We start from the raw sequence: 14,181 nt of genomic DNA, 5'->3' as shown, positions 1-14,181 counted from the left end.
TCATGTGGTATGACATTATGAAGCTAACGCTTCAACTTTGCTAACTTTTATTTCACACCTGCTTGGTGGGTTGTTCGGCGCAGTCGTTCCGGTTTGGTCCCGAGATTAGCTTTGTGGCCTCCTGTATTCTCGAGGTTCACAAAGGCGTCTTCGACAAGACCATCGTCGGCGGTGAACAGCCAGGTGAGTCCCTCGCTTCTCTCTTCCGGCCCATTCGCCAAATTAATGATGCGAAAGCGTCAGTTTTAAATTATGCGAAAGCGTCAGTTTTAACTTGTTAGGACAAAAATTCAGCATTGCACAAAAGATTGCACCGGAAATGGCCAACGGAGTGCAGAAATATGCTACGTATTCCTATTCTTGTATGCATTCCAAACCTCTTTCATCCGTAGCTTGCTGGCGAAACTGATTTCTGACGATTTGCGGCCACCGCCACCGCCGCTTTTCTGATGGAGGCGAAAAGCGAAAACACCCGTGTGTTCGAGGTTTCAGCACACGTAAAAGATCCTGAGGTGATCAAAATTAATCCGGAGCCCTCCACTACGGCGTGCCTGCATGGTGTCTGCGCGTTCAACCCCACAATCAATCAATCAATCAAACTGATTTCTGACATATTCTCAGAAGTATTCATTTTTGTTACGTTATGTTATACTGAAACTATAGTAACTGTCTATTTTTGTATAAATTTGTCTAAACTGTTTAAATTCGTTGCTTGATGCGCCGAAGCCTAGCCATGAGGCGTGCCGTAGTGGAGGGCTCCAGATTAATTTTGACCTCCTGGGGATCTTTAATGTGCATCGAAATATTGACACACAGGCGCTTTTCATTTTTAGCCACCACCAGAAAAAGCTGCCGCAGCCAGGATTGAGCCTGTGTCCTTTAACTCTTTTACGACGGCGCCATAGGCAATCGGAAGCCAGTGTCCGATGATTTCAAATCTCCCGCAAAATCTGAAACCCGCGCTCCACAGACAACTATTGCCATCTGGTGTGTTCATTGGCAACTTCTCTTTCAATTTCGGTTTCGTTTGTTTATGTGTCTCGTGTAGTGGCGGTGTAGCGAGAGAAATTTGAACCGAAGGTAGAAGGGAGCAGGAGGAAAAATGGCGTCGGGTTCGCGCCGCGCTCCGCACAGTTGGACGGCTGTAGCAAGCACTTTCTGATTCCAGCAGCAGTGATGGGTCAAGCAACGATGTGGGATATTCAGATTTAAGTTCGGACGACGAAGCTCTGTTCAGGTGCCTCGCACTTCAACAAGCGCTAGCAGGTAATTTCGTTGTGAATCCACGCTGTATTTATAAACAAAACGTGCTTCTTATCTGACGACTGTGGTTTTGATTTTGTGTTCAGGGTCTCGACAACGTACGGCCAGGATTTTTTTGCCGAATGCACCACGCCGTATCGCGCTATTACCTTCAAGGTAACCTGGCGCTCGTGTCAGATTACTCCTGCAGGGTTCAGGTGCGATGCTTCGCGAGAGCGCTGAATTTTTTTTTTGTTTGTTTTTTGTTTTTTTACCACCGAACTGATAAGGATTTTGTGCGAGAACACAAAAAAGTATACTTGGATGCACATTTTACGGAGACTCACTCACCCTTGAGTGCCCTCGCGGCGTGGTACAGCCGTCAGTTGCGCTAGGTTGACGGGCCCTCAAAAATCCAAAGCGTGGTGTACACTGTTGATTTATACAGTTAAACCTCGGTATATAACGAAGTTGTACTTGCGGGCGGAAATTTCGTTAAATCGAGAATTTCGTAAAATCGAGGTTTCGATTTTACAGTTCATTTAACCACCTATTGAGGTTTCTAAACCTTGCCCAATCGCCCAGAAACAACTGCTATGTAGTTACCTCTCCACTTAAAGCGAAATTTGTACTAAAACTGGCCGCGAAAATTGTGTGAATTGAGAGTTTCATCACTTAGGCTATGTAATTCGGATAGCCGACGGTAGTTCATGTGTCGTCGTAAAATCGGTGCTTTTTCCGCAATGCCTCATTAAATGTGATAGCAGACTAGGTTTCCACTTTTATTTTTTTTCATTGCAGTCAATACTAAACGCCGCTGTTAGTCAATTGAACCCGCGTCCATGCCCCGTGAACTTCAGCCCGGCGAGGTGCTCGTTCGAAGTTACGCCTCTTTTCGTCCATTCAGTGGTGGGCTTAGGCGCGGCATTGAGGGGTGCGGCGGGCCAACAACGGAAGGCTGCTATGAAACTTTAAACTTTTTTCATGTACAAAAGCTCTGCAGTATGGGCGCGTGATGCAACCACGACACTCGAGATAAAGCCACGATTGTGAGTTGAGCGGAGTACACGCGGACCGCTTCACTGTGTGGAGCAGAGCAGCGCAGCGCTTACGTGCTCCGGAAAGCGGAAAGCTTACATTAAATATCTTCCGGCCAAATTCGATTAAGCAATTACTATTATGCCCACTGAGCCCTTATGAAACCGATTTCTCCGCACCGCAGCTGTCTAATGAACGCTGGTGAAACGAAGATGACCACGTTCAAAGAGAGCAATTTATTGCCACCAGCACTCGATGTTCAAGCCAAGTGAAGAAGTCCGTAAGCAGTGCTTGGCATTTCTTGACCAGGGCGGGCTTTACGTGATGCTCGTATGCTGACAGCGCTAACAAGGCTTGCTCTTAATTAAACATTTGCGTGTGCCTGCGTGCCTCCGCAGAACGTCGATGGCATCCATCACACTTCGGTGGCTGTCGGTTTCACCGAACTTCCTCAGGCTCTTGTTCGGAACACTTTTCTTTCCCTTGGAGTGCTCATGCTGCTTACAAGACTCACCTAACCATGCACGAACAAAATATTGTAATTATCAGCGAGCTCAACCTAGAGCAGCAGCACCGTGAGCAAGGACGCGTAGAAAAAAAAAAAAAAGCTTGATGTAGGCTTCGGCAGCCGAAGCATAGACGGCGCTGGCGTCGGCAACGATGGAGACGTCAAAATGGTGGCCGCACTATTGAACCGTCCATGACCGCTCACAGCTTCTTTCTTTGCTTTTAATTGTTGTTAACCGTAGATTTCACCGCTTTTCTTTCATTTTAGCCTTTCAAGAGTCAATTCGAGTACTGAATATTTTCGAATATTCGAGTACTGAATTCGAGTACTGAATATTTTCAATGTAGGGTCTGAGAGGCAAAATAAAACGTGCCTCGACCGGAATTTCGTTCTTCCTTCTTGCCGTGACTTTGTTAAATCGGAAGCGCCGCACAAAATTACTTCGTAAAATCGAGACAAAAATACATGCATTTAGCAAAATTTTGATAGAAAACTTGAAAAAATTCGTTATATCGCGAATTTCGTTATATCGAGGTTCGTTATATCGAGGTTCAACTGTATATTGAATCATAGCCAAGGAACGTAGGAACATTTTGTATATCTTAAAATTCCTGAAATAATTTTTCGTCTCGGTAAAATTGCCGATTTGTGTTTTTCGTATACTTTTCTTGGGGGCTTTTTTCTGATTACTTAACGAATAAAGTGTAAGTAATTGTACCTTTAACAAAACTGCTGCTTTGTGTTATGAAGAGCAATCTATAAGCTACAATTTCATGCATAGCAAGACTAAGTGTGTCCAGTAGCTCAAGAGAAAGAAAACGTTTTGTGGAAGCACTCAAAATCGGCTGTTTTTCCGTCGTAACAAAAGAGTTAAGGGGCCAGGCAGACAAAATACAAGTTTCTTTTATTTGAAAGATTTCATTTTTTATAGTGCCCCCAGCGCTTGCCCGGAAGCAAACGATGCTTTATTCACTGCGAAAATAATCAAGTTAAGCTTAAAGGAGTACTGACACGAAATTCCTCGCTTTGAGGTTTTATGCTGTAAACAATACCTATTGGCCCAGTAATTACGAAAATCGAACCGAAAGCCGTCAGCCGCCAGCATAGAATGAATTATAGCACGTTTATTGCAACCAGTTTCAAATTCGGTCGCCGCGCGGGAAAATGGCTGTTCGAAGGCCAGTCTGCAAGTGGGCCAGCCTTACGTCACGGTCTCACCCGTGACGTCAGGGACATTCGCCGCATCGTCTGCTACGATTGCACATGGTCCGCACTCGCCCGCGGAGTCGACATGTCGTCTGAATCGCCAGACTCGGATGAGTCGCTGCCACCCGACAGACTGAACATCTTTATTTGGCCAGGCGACTAGGCCGGCGATGTCTTCGCCGTCGTCCGTTTTTTAATATCACTGCGCCTCGAACCGGCCCAGACCGTGATAGAAACAGCTGGTCGCCACTCATATAATCAATCTGATCGCGAAAAAGAAGTTCCACATGCGAGAAAGTAGATGTTAGTGTGGTGAAAAATTGTGCTAGGCGTTTTTATCGGCGCTGAATTTAAAAGCGGCGTGCAGATATATGCCGCGATGGTAAGCCTACGCTGACTGGCAGCGGAGGTTCGGCGCTCTGACCCAGCACTGCCGGCACCGCGGTGCGGCGAGCGGCCGAAAGATGGCGCCACCTGAGCGATAGAATCAAAATAGGCGACGGCAGATGTCTTGATCACCGATCACTGAAACGGGAATTATCGCCAAAATAAAGCTCCATATGCAAAAAAGGGGATGATAGTGGATTGAAAAGTTGTGTAAGGGATGGCCATTCGCTGTTATACAGATACCGGCGATCAAATATTCGCCACGATTCTAAGCTTAAAGTTCCCAACACCCCCAAGCTGAACCGAGAAACGCCAAGCCCGCTGGCTTGGGCGACAGTTCTTGCGGCCGCCGCCGCGCACGAACTCAGTCCACGTTTAGCACTGCATGTCGTCGCGTGGAAAATAATGCATCTTGGCGTCGTCGTCGATTTGCTCGAAGAGGCTTCCACGAGCAGTACTTCGCATTCCGTGAGCTTACCATAGCACAACTTGGTCGAGCTCGGCGACGCGCACCGCCGCGTCGCCGCGGTGCGGTGCGCGTCGACATCGCGCACCGCGCGGTGCCGGCACCGCGCAGTTTTCGCCACCAGTGCAAGGCAACACCATGCGCCGGCCACAAACTGAAGAGCAAAGATGTGGAACACGCAAAGTGCGCAAAGTTTACAAGCATTGCTCACACAGCTACACCCACATCTCCTGCCCAAACGAATACCACCGACAACAGCAGCGCAGGATATCGTTTCCAGTTCCGAAAACGACTATATGACGTCACCCTGAACAGGCCAGACACGCGGGCTGTTGCGACCGGGCGGGGGCACCCGATCCTTTCTCCGTGGCCTCCAACATACGATGGGTAGTGTGTATGATGCGAGCGGCCAGCCGGTGTTGCAGCCGTGAAGAAGTCCAGAGCAGTAGGATAACGTAACTGTTTACTTCATAGCGAGAGGTGAGCCGAAGCCAAAAAAACATACAATGCCCCGACGGGCGAGGTTACAATACAGGATACGAGCATAGCGACCGCATGGATTCGCTGCTCAGACAGGAATGAATATCAGCGTTTGTGCTGCTTCTTTTATACCCAAAAAACGCCCCCAAGAGTAACACGCCACGAAATCACAGACACGCACACACTCTGTCCCTAGTTAGTGAGTCACCCATGGCTTCGTCCCACATGGCGTCCGAGAGGGGGGGGAGAGAGTGTCCTTGAAAGGTGCCGGGGTCGCGCTATCAACTGCTGATCGTGCCGATAGCGAAACGTCTGAGCCGGGAAGGTCAAGGCTGGATTCTCCGACGCGCAGGTGCCTGAAGGGTGTGGCGCTGGCAGCCGCCGGAGGCACATTGCAAAGCGAGGTGACTGACCCGGCATGGCGAGACACGAAAGTACGATTCACCAACACGCGGGCGCACATGGTCGTTGATGCGGGAAAACACGTGTTGCTGGCCGATTCGTAACAGCTTCTCCGCCGGGGGTCCGAGATCCCGATGGATAAGGGTCTGCAACCGTTGTCCGGAGGGATGCTTTCGCAGTGAAGTGCTCAGCAGACGCTCGACTCCAGGCCGGGGCTGTACGACACCGCGCTGGAGCTTCACAGGGCCGATCACTGGACGAGTAGTGGCTCCCCAAGAACGTCTCTGGCTTGGACAGGCAAGCAACAGAACAACACAGCAAGACCCAACCGCATCGCCGGCAAGTGCGAAGACAAATCCACACTGAAGATCTACCAGGCTTTTAGATGCGAAAAAACACGCTAATAACTAATTACACTAGTTATACTTTTAGCCCAGCAGTACTTTAGACAAGTGCACAAACTTGAAAGGTGACATTTCGCGTGATTGGAAATGTCCCATACACACACAAAAAAAAAACGTAATCATAAAGGCGAAACCTGCTTCAGGAAAAACAAAGAAATTTGAGAAAGTCAGGCGTCAACAGGCCACTTCTCGCGCCGAGAGCTGTGATTTGAGCTCTCGTCAATGCCTTGAGCTTTTCCCTTTCTGTATCGCACTTTAGTTGCAGCCGTTCTCTCAACGCTGCTGTGACCGTGTGAAATGACACCGGTCGTCTTGTTCAACAAAGGTCGAGCGCGCGGAGGAGCGAGCGGGATTTTCCCCCGTTCGTACGTTATGCGCGCACTGCTTCTAGGCGGCGTTCCCTCGGCGCGATGCGAGCTCACGGCTTTGCTCGCACTGAAACCCGCGCCACAATTACGCGCTGAAGTTTTTGCTACCTCCTCGTTGCTCGCCTTTTTACGAACGCGTTCGGCAAGCAAACGCCGGAACGCGTTTGCGTTATCTCCTCTAGGCTGGTCGGTTCCCGACTTCGGTTCAGCCACAGGCGACACCGGAACCTCAACTAGCTGAGCTGATGTTGTCCTAACGACGGGAGCATCAGCTGCGAGTGAAACGGGCATGACGAGCCCATTAGACACCTTGCAGTTCCCAACAGTCACTACCTCGTCGTCCCTCGCGCTTTCAGCGACAACCTCGGCACGCGAAGACCGAAGCGTGTTTCCGTTTTCCTTCCTTCCTGCCAGAACCACACTACACCTAGGCTGCCCTGTCTCAAAAGACGGCTCAGTTGCCCGCGAACTGCGCGCATTTGGGTCGACAACCGTTTTCAAGGCCTCCCGTGATATAGCGCACTTTGAACATGGCGACGAAACATCTCCACTCACCGTAGGGGCCTTACACACAGTGTACTTACGCTGCCCTCCGTCGCGAGCCTCTGGAAATGCCCAATCATCGCTTTCTGTCTGAGTTTCGCCATTCCTCACAGAGGTGGCGACCCTATCGTTACTCGAGCTCTTCGCAGCGAGCTCAGCTGGTTCTTTCCTCGGCAGTTTCTCAAAATTGTACCCCTTTTCCCTTAACAGCTGATCCGACCTGTTCGAGAATAGGTACTTGTACAGTCGAACCCCGCTACAACGAACGCCGCTTCAACGAAATTTCCGCTTCAACGAAATATTTCCAATTCCCCGTCAGCTAGCCATAAAAGTCAATGCAACAAAGTCCTCGCCACAACGAACCATTTGTCTGGCTTGCTTTCGCTTCAACGAAAGTTTAGATGATTTGGGCTGGGTTCGAACAATTATTTTTCAATAAAATAAGCATAGCGCCAGCTATCTGTAACTTTTTATACATTCAGGACGCTTAGTTTCACCGAAAACATGCGCGTTGCGACCACACCGCCACCCAAAACAAAACAAATAACTCATAGGCGCACGCCATTGCTTGATGGTGATAACGATGTGGCTGGCCGTCTTTACACGAGGCGCAGGCCCGCTTCGCCAAGGCGGAGCCCCAGAGCTACAGCCAATCCGTATCCAGTTGAAATTGCATGAATGTGCTCCGCTGCTGGCGCGGTGCCGTCATGTATGCGTTGTGAGCAGCTGTCCATGCCGTTTTCCTTCTACCATTCTTCATCAGGGTGTCGAACCGGAATTTTTTGGGGTTCGGTTCGGGTTCGGGTTCAAGACTTTCGGGTTCGGTTCCAGAGCACCATTCCGTTCCGGTTCGAACCGGTTCGAACCGGTTCAAACGGGTTCAAACGGGTTCGAAGAAAAAAAAAGTAGGCGTGTTTTTTTCTGTTAATTTTTTGTGCTCGTTTTTGGACCGCCAGCCGAGATCAGGGTATCCTGGAATAGGGAAGCCCCCCACCGGGCGGGTGCCCTAACATCTGCACCAGCTTGACAAATAAAGATGTATTCATCATCATCATCGTTTCCTTATCAAGTCGGCATAAAAACAAAGTAATAATGAAGGTTTGTTTGTCCAAATATTTTGTCTTCGCCGAACTAAAGCGACCCTGCAACACTTTTTTCAACTTTTTTCTAAATCTTGAGTGCTTGCAGAAAGTAGTCAACCAACACATTAGATTACGGGGTCGCAAGGTGCCTCAGCCAAAAATCACTGCTCTCTTCTCGTCAGACAACATAGAAACTTGCTGAAAATATTTTTCTCTCCTTCCCGGTCTTCCCGTTCTTCGACCGCTGAATAACGTCATTACAGCGGTGTAGCGGCTGTTAGCCGGCTTTCCTTAAGTTGCAGAATAGAACGCATTTGATAGCCACTTAAAAAAAGCCACAAAAGCGAAGCAGAAACGGAAGGTGTATCCGCAGCGACGAGCATATCACGCACTGTTGCTCTGTGCTGGCAATAGCTGTAGTTTTCGCAGTGCTTCCAAATGCGAAGAAGAGTGAAAGCATTTATCGAAAGTGTTTATTTATTTATTTATTTATTTATTTATTTATTTATTTAACGCGCCGATGCAACGCCTACGACGAGGTGCGTCATAGTGAAGGGCTTCGGATTAATTTTGACCCCCTGGGGATCTTTACATGCGCCGAAATTTCGGACAGACGGACGTTTTCGCTTTTCACTTCCATCAGAAAAGCGGCCGCCACGGCTGGGAATCGAACCCGCGTCTGTGGGCTCAGCAGCGCAACGCCTCAGCCACTGAGCCACCGCTGCGTGTTTATCTAAAGTGTTGAAGCTCCTTTAACTGTACCTGCAAAATGCTTTGTATGGTAGTGTGGCGAGTATGTGGCGCCGACTGCCAAGCGTGGCAGGTGGCATTTAGAGAAATTTCCTTCTGCTCATCTTTTATCTGCTAAGAGAGCAGTTAGAAAGAAAGAATGGCTATAAAGACTCATTAGACGGCATGTATAGATATGACGGCATTGGATAGGGAACCAGCGGAGATAGGAACTTGCTAATGGCCCTTCAGCGACCGGTGATAGCGATTGGGATCTAGGAAAAATGATAGCCAAGTGAAGTCACAAGCAGCAGTAATGATCACTTGGACAAAGAGAGAGAGAGAGAGAGAGAGAGAATGAAGTTTAATTAAATTGAGGCAAAGTTTCACAGAGGCGTCCTCAATCGAGGGGGCTGAATCGACAGCCGTTTCCACCAAGAGCAACTGATCTTCCAGGCCGGAGCTGGCCATGGCTGTCTCCCAATTCTCTATGGAAACGTGGAGGTTGGATGGATCTACGGCACACTTGTCGCAGCCGCCTACTATGCGTATGAGGTTCCGAGGCTCTCCATAGAAGCAACGAAATGGAGAGAGTTGTGTCCTGCCAAAGAGGTGAAGTCTGGTGTTGTGGTATGCCCACAGGGTGCGGAGTAATCTTTCCTGGTTAATCGGTAGGGATTTGTGCGTGGAGGAATACGTTCTATGGAAGAGGCCATAGTGCTGAGTAACTTCCTGGTCTCTGACTGCAGGATGCATGCACTCGGGACGGGCTTCATCAGCCCTGGCTAAGCGAGTCAAATCTCGACCCACGAGGTTGGTGATCTTGTTTGCCGGGGATATCAGTATGAGCTGGTGCCCATACAATCGTGACTGGTCTCGTTGGTGGCCTCTGATTGATCATCGGAAGTGTTGTAGCATGCAATCGGCCGTTGGCAAAGTTGGGCCACGCCTGCTAACAGTCTGTTATGAGAGTTTTGGCGCCGCTTTGGCTAAGCGCACGTGCTATCGCCGCTTCCTCAGCTTAGAGGGGGCTGTGTTCGGTGGTTGAGATGCTACACCTGTGGGAGGCTGCAGAATGGTAACACAAAGAAAGAGAAGGTATTGAAGAATGCTATCGGGCGTCTCTTGCACCAAACCAGTTGATCGTTCCTCCCTTTTTTTCTTACAGTTTAGTTTCTTTCCAACTGTCCCCCCTCATATATACACACGTTTTGAAAACCCTTTGATGAATATAAAATATGCATTAAGCAATTAGTTATTAACTTTAGTGCGAGATGTCAATTTTAATATAGAAACAACATAACAGCGCAATACGGGCATAAAGAAAGACCTTTTATAGCTTTCAGAAGGTCGTCATATAACTGTGGCTACTTTGTGCCTGACAAAATTTCCTGATTGGTCGAGAAGGAGAACGCTGCAAAATTTCCAAATGCCAAGGACCCAAAAGATATTGCCGCGAACCATGCATGGGTTTGTTTATTTATTCTTTGTTTTTACTGCCGGACCACACCCGGATGTGTTATTTGCGTTCCAAACGAAGCGCGTCTTCCATTCTTTATTTTTTTTTTGCCGCAAGGGCTATCTCATTCAGATAAGCAGACTGTTTCATCTTAACGTCACTAGCCCAGAATAATCTTCTCTGATCTACAATGTTCTGGATGTAAATCGACGGTTCCAGAAACACTCGCACCGAAAGATAGAAGCCTGCAGAGCAGACATCGCGGCATTCCTTTCGACGATCCTCGCCTTCGCAAGTCAATTTGTTGACTTCTGCTTCGGCGCCTCTGTATTCTTTTGAGTTGTTAGGGGAGCACAAGTTCGCTCCAATAAACTTGTTTTCCTTGAAGACAACTGCGTCGTCTTTGGCCATGTGACAAAATCATGTTTCGTCCGACCATCGAATCCGCCTTAACTGACCCGCTAATTCCTTTAATCCAAATTAACACACCAGTCCCACTAATTCACATTAGCTCATTCACTCACCTAACTAATTCACTCCAGTCTACCCGCTAACCCGCACTAATCGACTTCAATCCATCCGCCTCTTAAGTTTAAGGTTGAGCAGATTCAATATAACATGAAGATGCTATCAAATATACTTTAAAAGTGTGGAAATTAGGATTCCCCATTTTTTATATCTCATGTTCTCTTAGAGCAGTAACCAAAGGACACAACGGCACTGTATACAAGAAAAAGTGACGTTGATTTTGAGAACTGCGAGTGTTAGTGTTTCAGTGCTGTTGGATATAATTTCCCATTCAAACTAGAATGAGTGGAAGATATGGATTTATTGGTGATGGTGTCCCTGAAGGCCTCCACAAGCGGACACGGATGCATGCGAAGTAACTACACATTGAAAATTTTACACGATTTTAAACACCATGTAGATAGAAACCATGAAGAATATTCCATGATATGTTGCCTCGTAATATGTGTTGTAACTAAGTTATGCTAAATGTAAAAGATAATTGGGAGAGATGGGCAGTACCTAACGCAAACTGATAGTATATACGGACAACTTTACATTAAATTGAGGACAATAATTAGAAGAGAACATGGTGGGCCTTGGGAACTGCAGACTACGCAAAATATTTCATGGTGATGTCTGGCGAGTGGCAAAATATCTTCAGACGCAAGGTAGGGTACCGAAATTGAAAACTAGAAATCACATTTTTGAGGCCCCGGAACCGGTTCGGAACGGTTCCTTCGATTTGTTCCGGTTCGGGTTCAGTTCCAAAATGGCGGAAAAAATATGGTTCCGGTTCAGTTCCGGTTCCGGGCAAAAATTCGGGTTCGGTTCCGGTTTTCGGTTCGGTTCCGGTTCCGGTTCGACACCCTGTTCTTCATAGCCAAGAGCAAAAATCATGTTTGCGTGTTTGGTCTTGAAGCCTAGTCATCCTATCTTTGTCGCGGGCGTGCGGTCATGTTAAATGCAAGCGCGCGCGTCTTGCCTGCCAAGGTCAGTAGCTGCCGTGCCCTGTCGGAGGATAAGATAATGGCACTGCTCCTGCCACAAGCGAGAGGGGGGCTTCCGACTGCCTAGCAGTTATCTGCAAGTAATCAGCTCGGTGGGCACGCCTTGTTGTACAGCGATACGTTTTGCGCCTGCATATCTTCACCCCCCTCCGTAACACGTTCTTTGGGTGGTGAAAAAACAGACAACCATTGGTATGTTTGTTATCCAAATAAACATGAGTTCTTGCGCGTCACTCCTTTTTCTAAACATTGTATTATGCTGCCAATGTTGCGGAAACGTACGGGGCTATTTTTCTGGCCTTTCCGTGGTGTGTTAGGGCAGATTTCGCCTCAACGAATTTTCGTTTCAACGAAATTTTTCGCACGTCCCGTCAATTTCGTTGTAGCGGGATTCGACTGTACTCCGGAAGTAGTTGTGGGGATACTGCTGCCTGCGTCAGAAGTTCACCAAACGGACCTTTGATGCTGACCTTAGCAATCGGCAGACGAACGTTTCGTGCACCTACGGCTGGCTTCACCCAAACATACTTCCCTGTTAGCTGATCCGGTTCAACGTACGAAGGGTGGACCATGTCTACCGTCGCCGCGGAGTCACGAAGAACTCGGCACGGTTTACCATTGACGACTAGCTCCCGTACGTAGGGCTCTAGAAACTGCCTGCTGTCCTCACTCTGATCTAGTACGTGAAAGACTAGTTTTCCCTTCTTACAACTGGCAGCAAAATGTCCCGTCTCGCCGCAGTTGTAACATGCAGCCTGTCTGCGCGCCTCGAAAGCTTTCTTTCTACGCTGCTCCGCAGCGTCTGCTGCTCTCTCTTCGTTATCGTGGCCAGTTTCTCTATCCACGAAAACGACTTCCCTTGCCCCACCGCCTTCCCGGGGAGCTCTGCCTTTCGGCCCTGGCTTATCAGGCCTCGGCCTGAACTCTTTTTGGCCGTCTTTCGGGCCCTGCGTACCTCGACGTGTGACGAACTCGTCGGCTAGTTGAGCTGCCTGATCCACAGTTTTTACCCCTGGCCTATCTTGCACCCAGAGTCTCAGGTTCTCCGGTAGTCGGCGGTAAAACTGCTCAAGACCGAAGCACTCAACTACTTTGTCGTGCTCTCCGAAAGCTTCTGCCTCTTTGAGCCACTCTTCCATATTTGCCTTAAGCTTGTAGGCGAACTCCGAGTACGACTCGCCTCTAGCTTTCTCGGCTTCACGGAACTTCTGGCGAAACGCCTCTGCTGACAGCCTGTACTTACGCAGGAGGCTCGACTTGACTTTTTGGTAGTCCTCCGCCTCCTCCTTTGGCAAGCGGGCCATCACGTCGGATGCCTCACCTGGCAAAAGCGTAAGCAGCTTTTGCGGCCATGAGTCTCGGCTAAACTGGGCCCTCTCACACGCACGCTCGAAGTTGACCAAAAAAAGACCGATGTCTTCTCCTACCTTGTAGGGTCGCATTAGGTCACACATTCGCAACGTAGGTCGCTCAGTCGCCGCAAACTGCACGCTGCTGCCACTCTGACGTCTAGATCGAGATGCCTCGATGTCAAGACGTTTCATTTCTAGATCATGCTGTCGCTCCTGTTCTCGCTTTTTATCCTCGCGTTCCTCACGCTGGCGCTCAGCCTCTGCAGCCTGACGCTTAGCGGCCTCCCTGTCATTGATCAGCTCAATGCACTCTGACAGCTCGTCATCGTCAGCCCCAACAGCGAGTATAGCCTGTATCAGCTCTGGCTTTCTCAGCGCGTCCGTAACATCCAAGCGCAACTCTTTTGCAAGCTCCAACAACTGCGGTTTTTTCAACGCCTTCAAATTCATGGCCGGTCTAGAGTACTGCTTTCCCACTGTTCCAAAAATGTTTTGCGCGAATAACCCACGCGACAAAAACAGACGCCCTACCAGCTATTCTCAGAAGCCTGGTAAAACCTAGTGAAGAAAAGTCCCGCACTCACCCTTGACCGCCGTGAATACTGCGAAGTCCGAAGCCGCCTTGACGTCCGTGGTGTTGGGTCTCGCACCGCTGGCTCCAGGTGTCACGAAGTTGTCATCCGACCGCTGCCAACCAGTTGTTGCGACCGAGCGGGGGCACCCGATCCTTACTCCGTGGCCTCCAACATACGATGGGTAGCGTGTATGAAGCGAGCGGCCAGCCGGTGTTGCAGCCGTGAAGAAGTCCAGAGCAGTAGGATAACGTAACTGTTTACTTCATAGCGAGAGGTGAGCCGAAGCCAAAAAAAACGTACAATGCCCTGACGGGCGAGGTTACAATACAGGACTAGAGCAGAGCGACCGCATGGATTCGCTGCTCAGACAGGAATGAATATCAGCGTTTGTGCTGCTTCTTTTATACCCAAAAAACGCCCCCA

General features: G+C 48.9%; 1 protein-coding gene across 1 annotated transcript in view; it reads left to right on the top strand.

The window, feature by feature from the left end:
- The window catches only part of LOC144153047 (F-box DNA helicase 1-like), a 94,061-nt gene that overhangs the window by 55,173 nt on the left and 24,707 nt on the right, over positions 1-14,181 (top strand). The window contains exon 13 of the mRNA XM_077684682.1: positions 84-183. Coding sequence (XP_077540808.1) covers positions 84-183 — 100 coding nt within the window. The remainder of the gene's footprint in view (positions 1-83; positions 184-14,181) is intronic.

The sequence above is a fragment of the Haemaphysalis longicornis genome, unplaced genomic scaffold (genome assembly GCF_048455015.1).
Source record: "Haemaphysalis longicornis isolate Haplotype H1 unplaced genomic scaffold, Haemaphysalis longicornis Haplotype H1 scaffold_9, whole genome shotgun sequence".
In the NCBI taxonomy this organism is placed as follows: domain Eukaryota; kingdom Metazoa; phylum Arthropoda; class Arachnida; order Ixodida; family Ixodidae; genus Haemaphysalis; species Haemaphysalis longicornis.
This window is presented reverse-complemented; position numbering and strand designations above follow the sequence as displayed.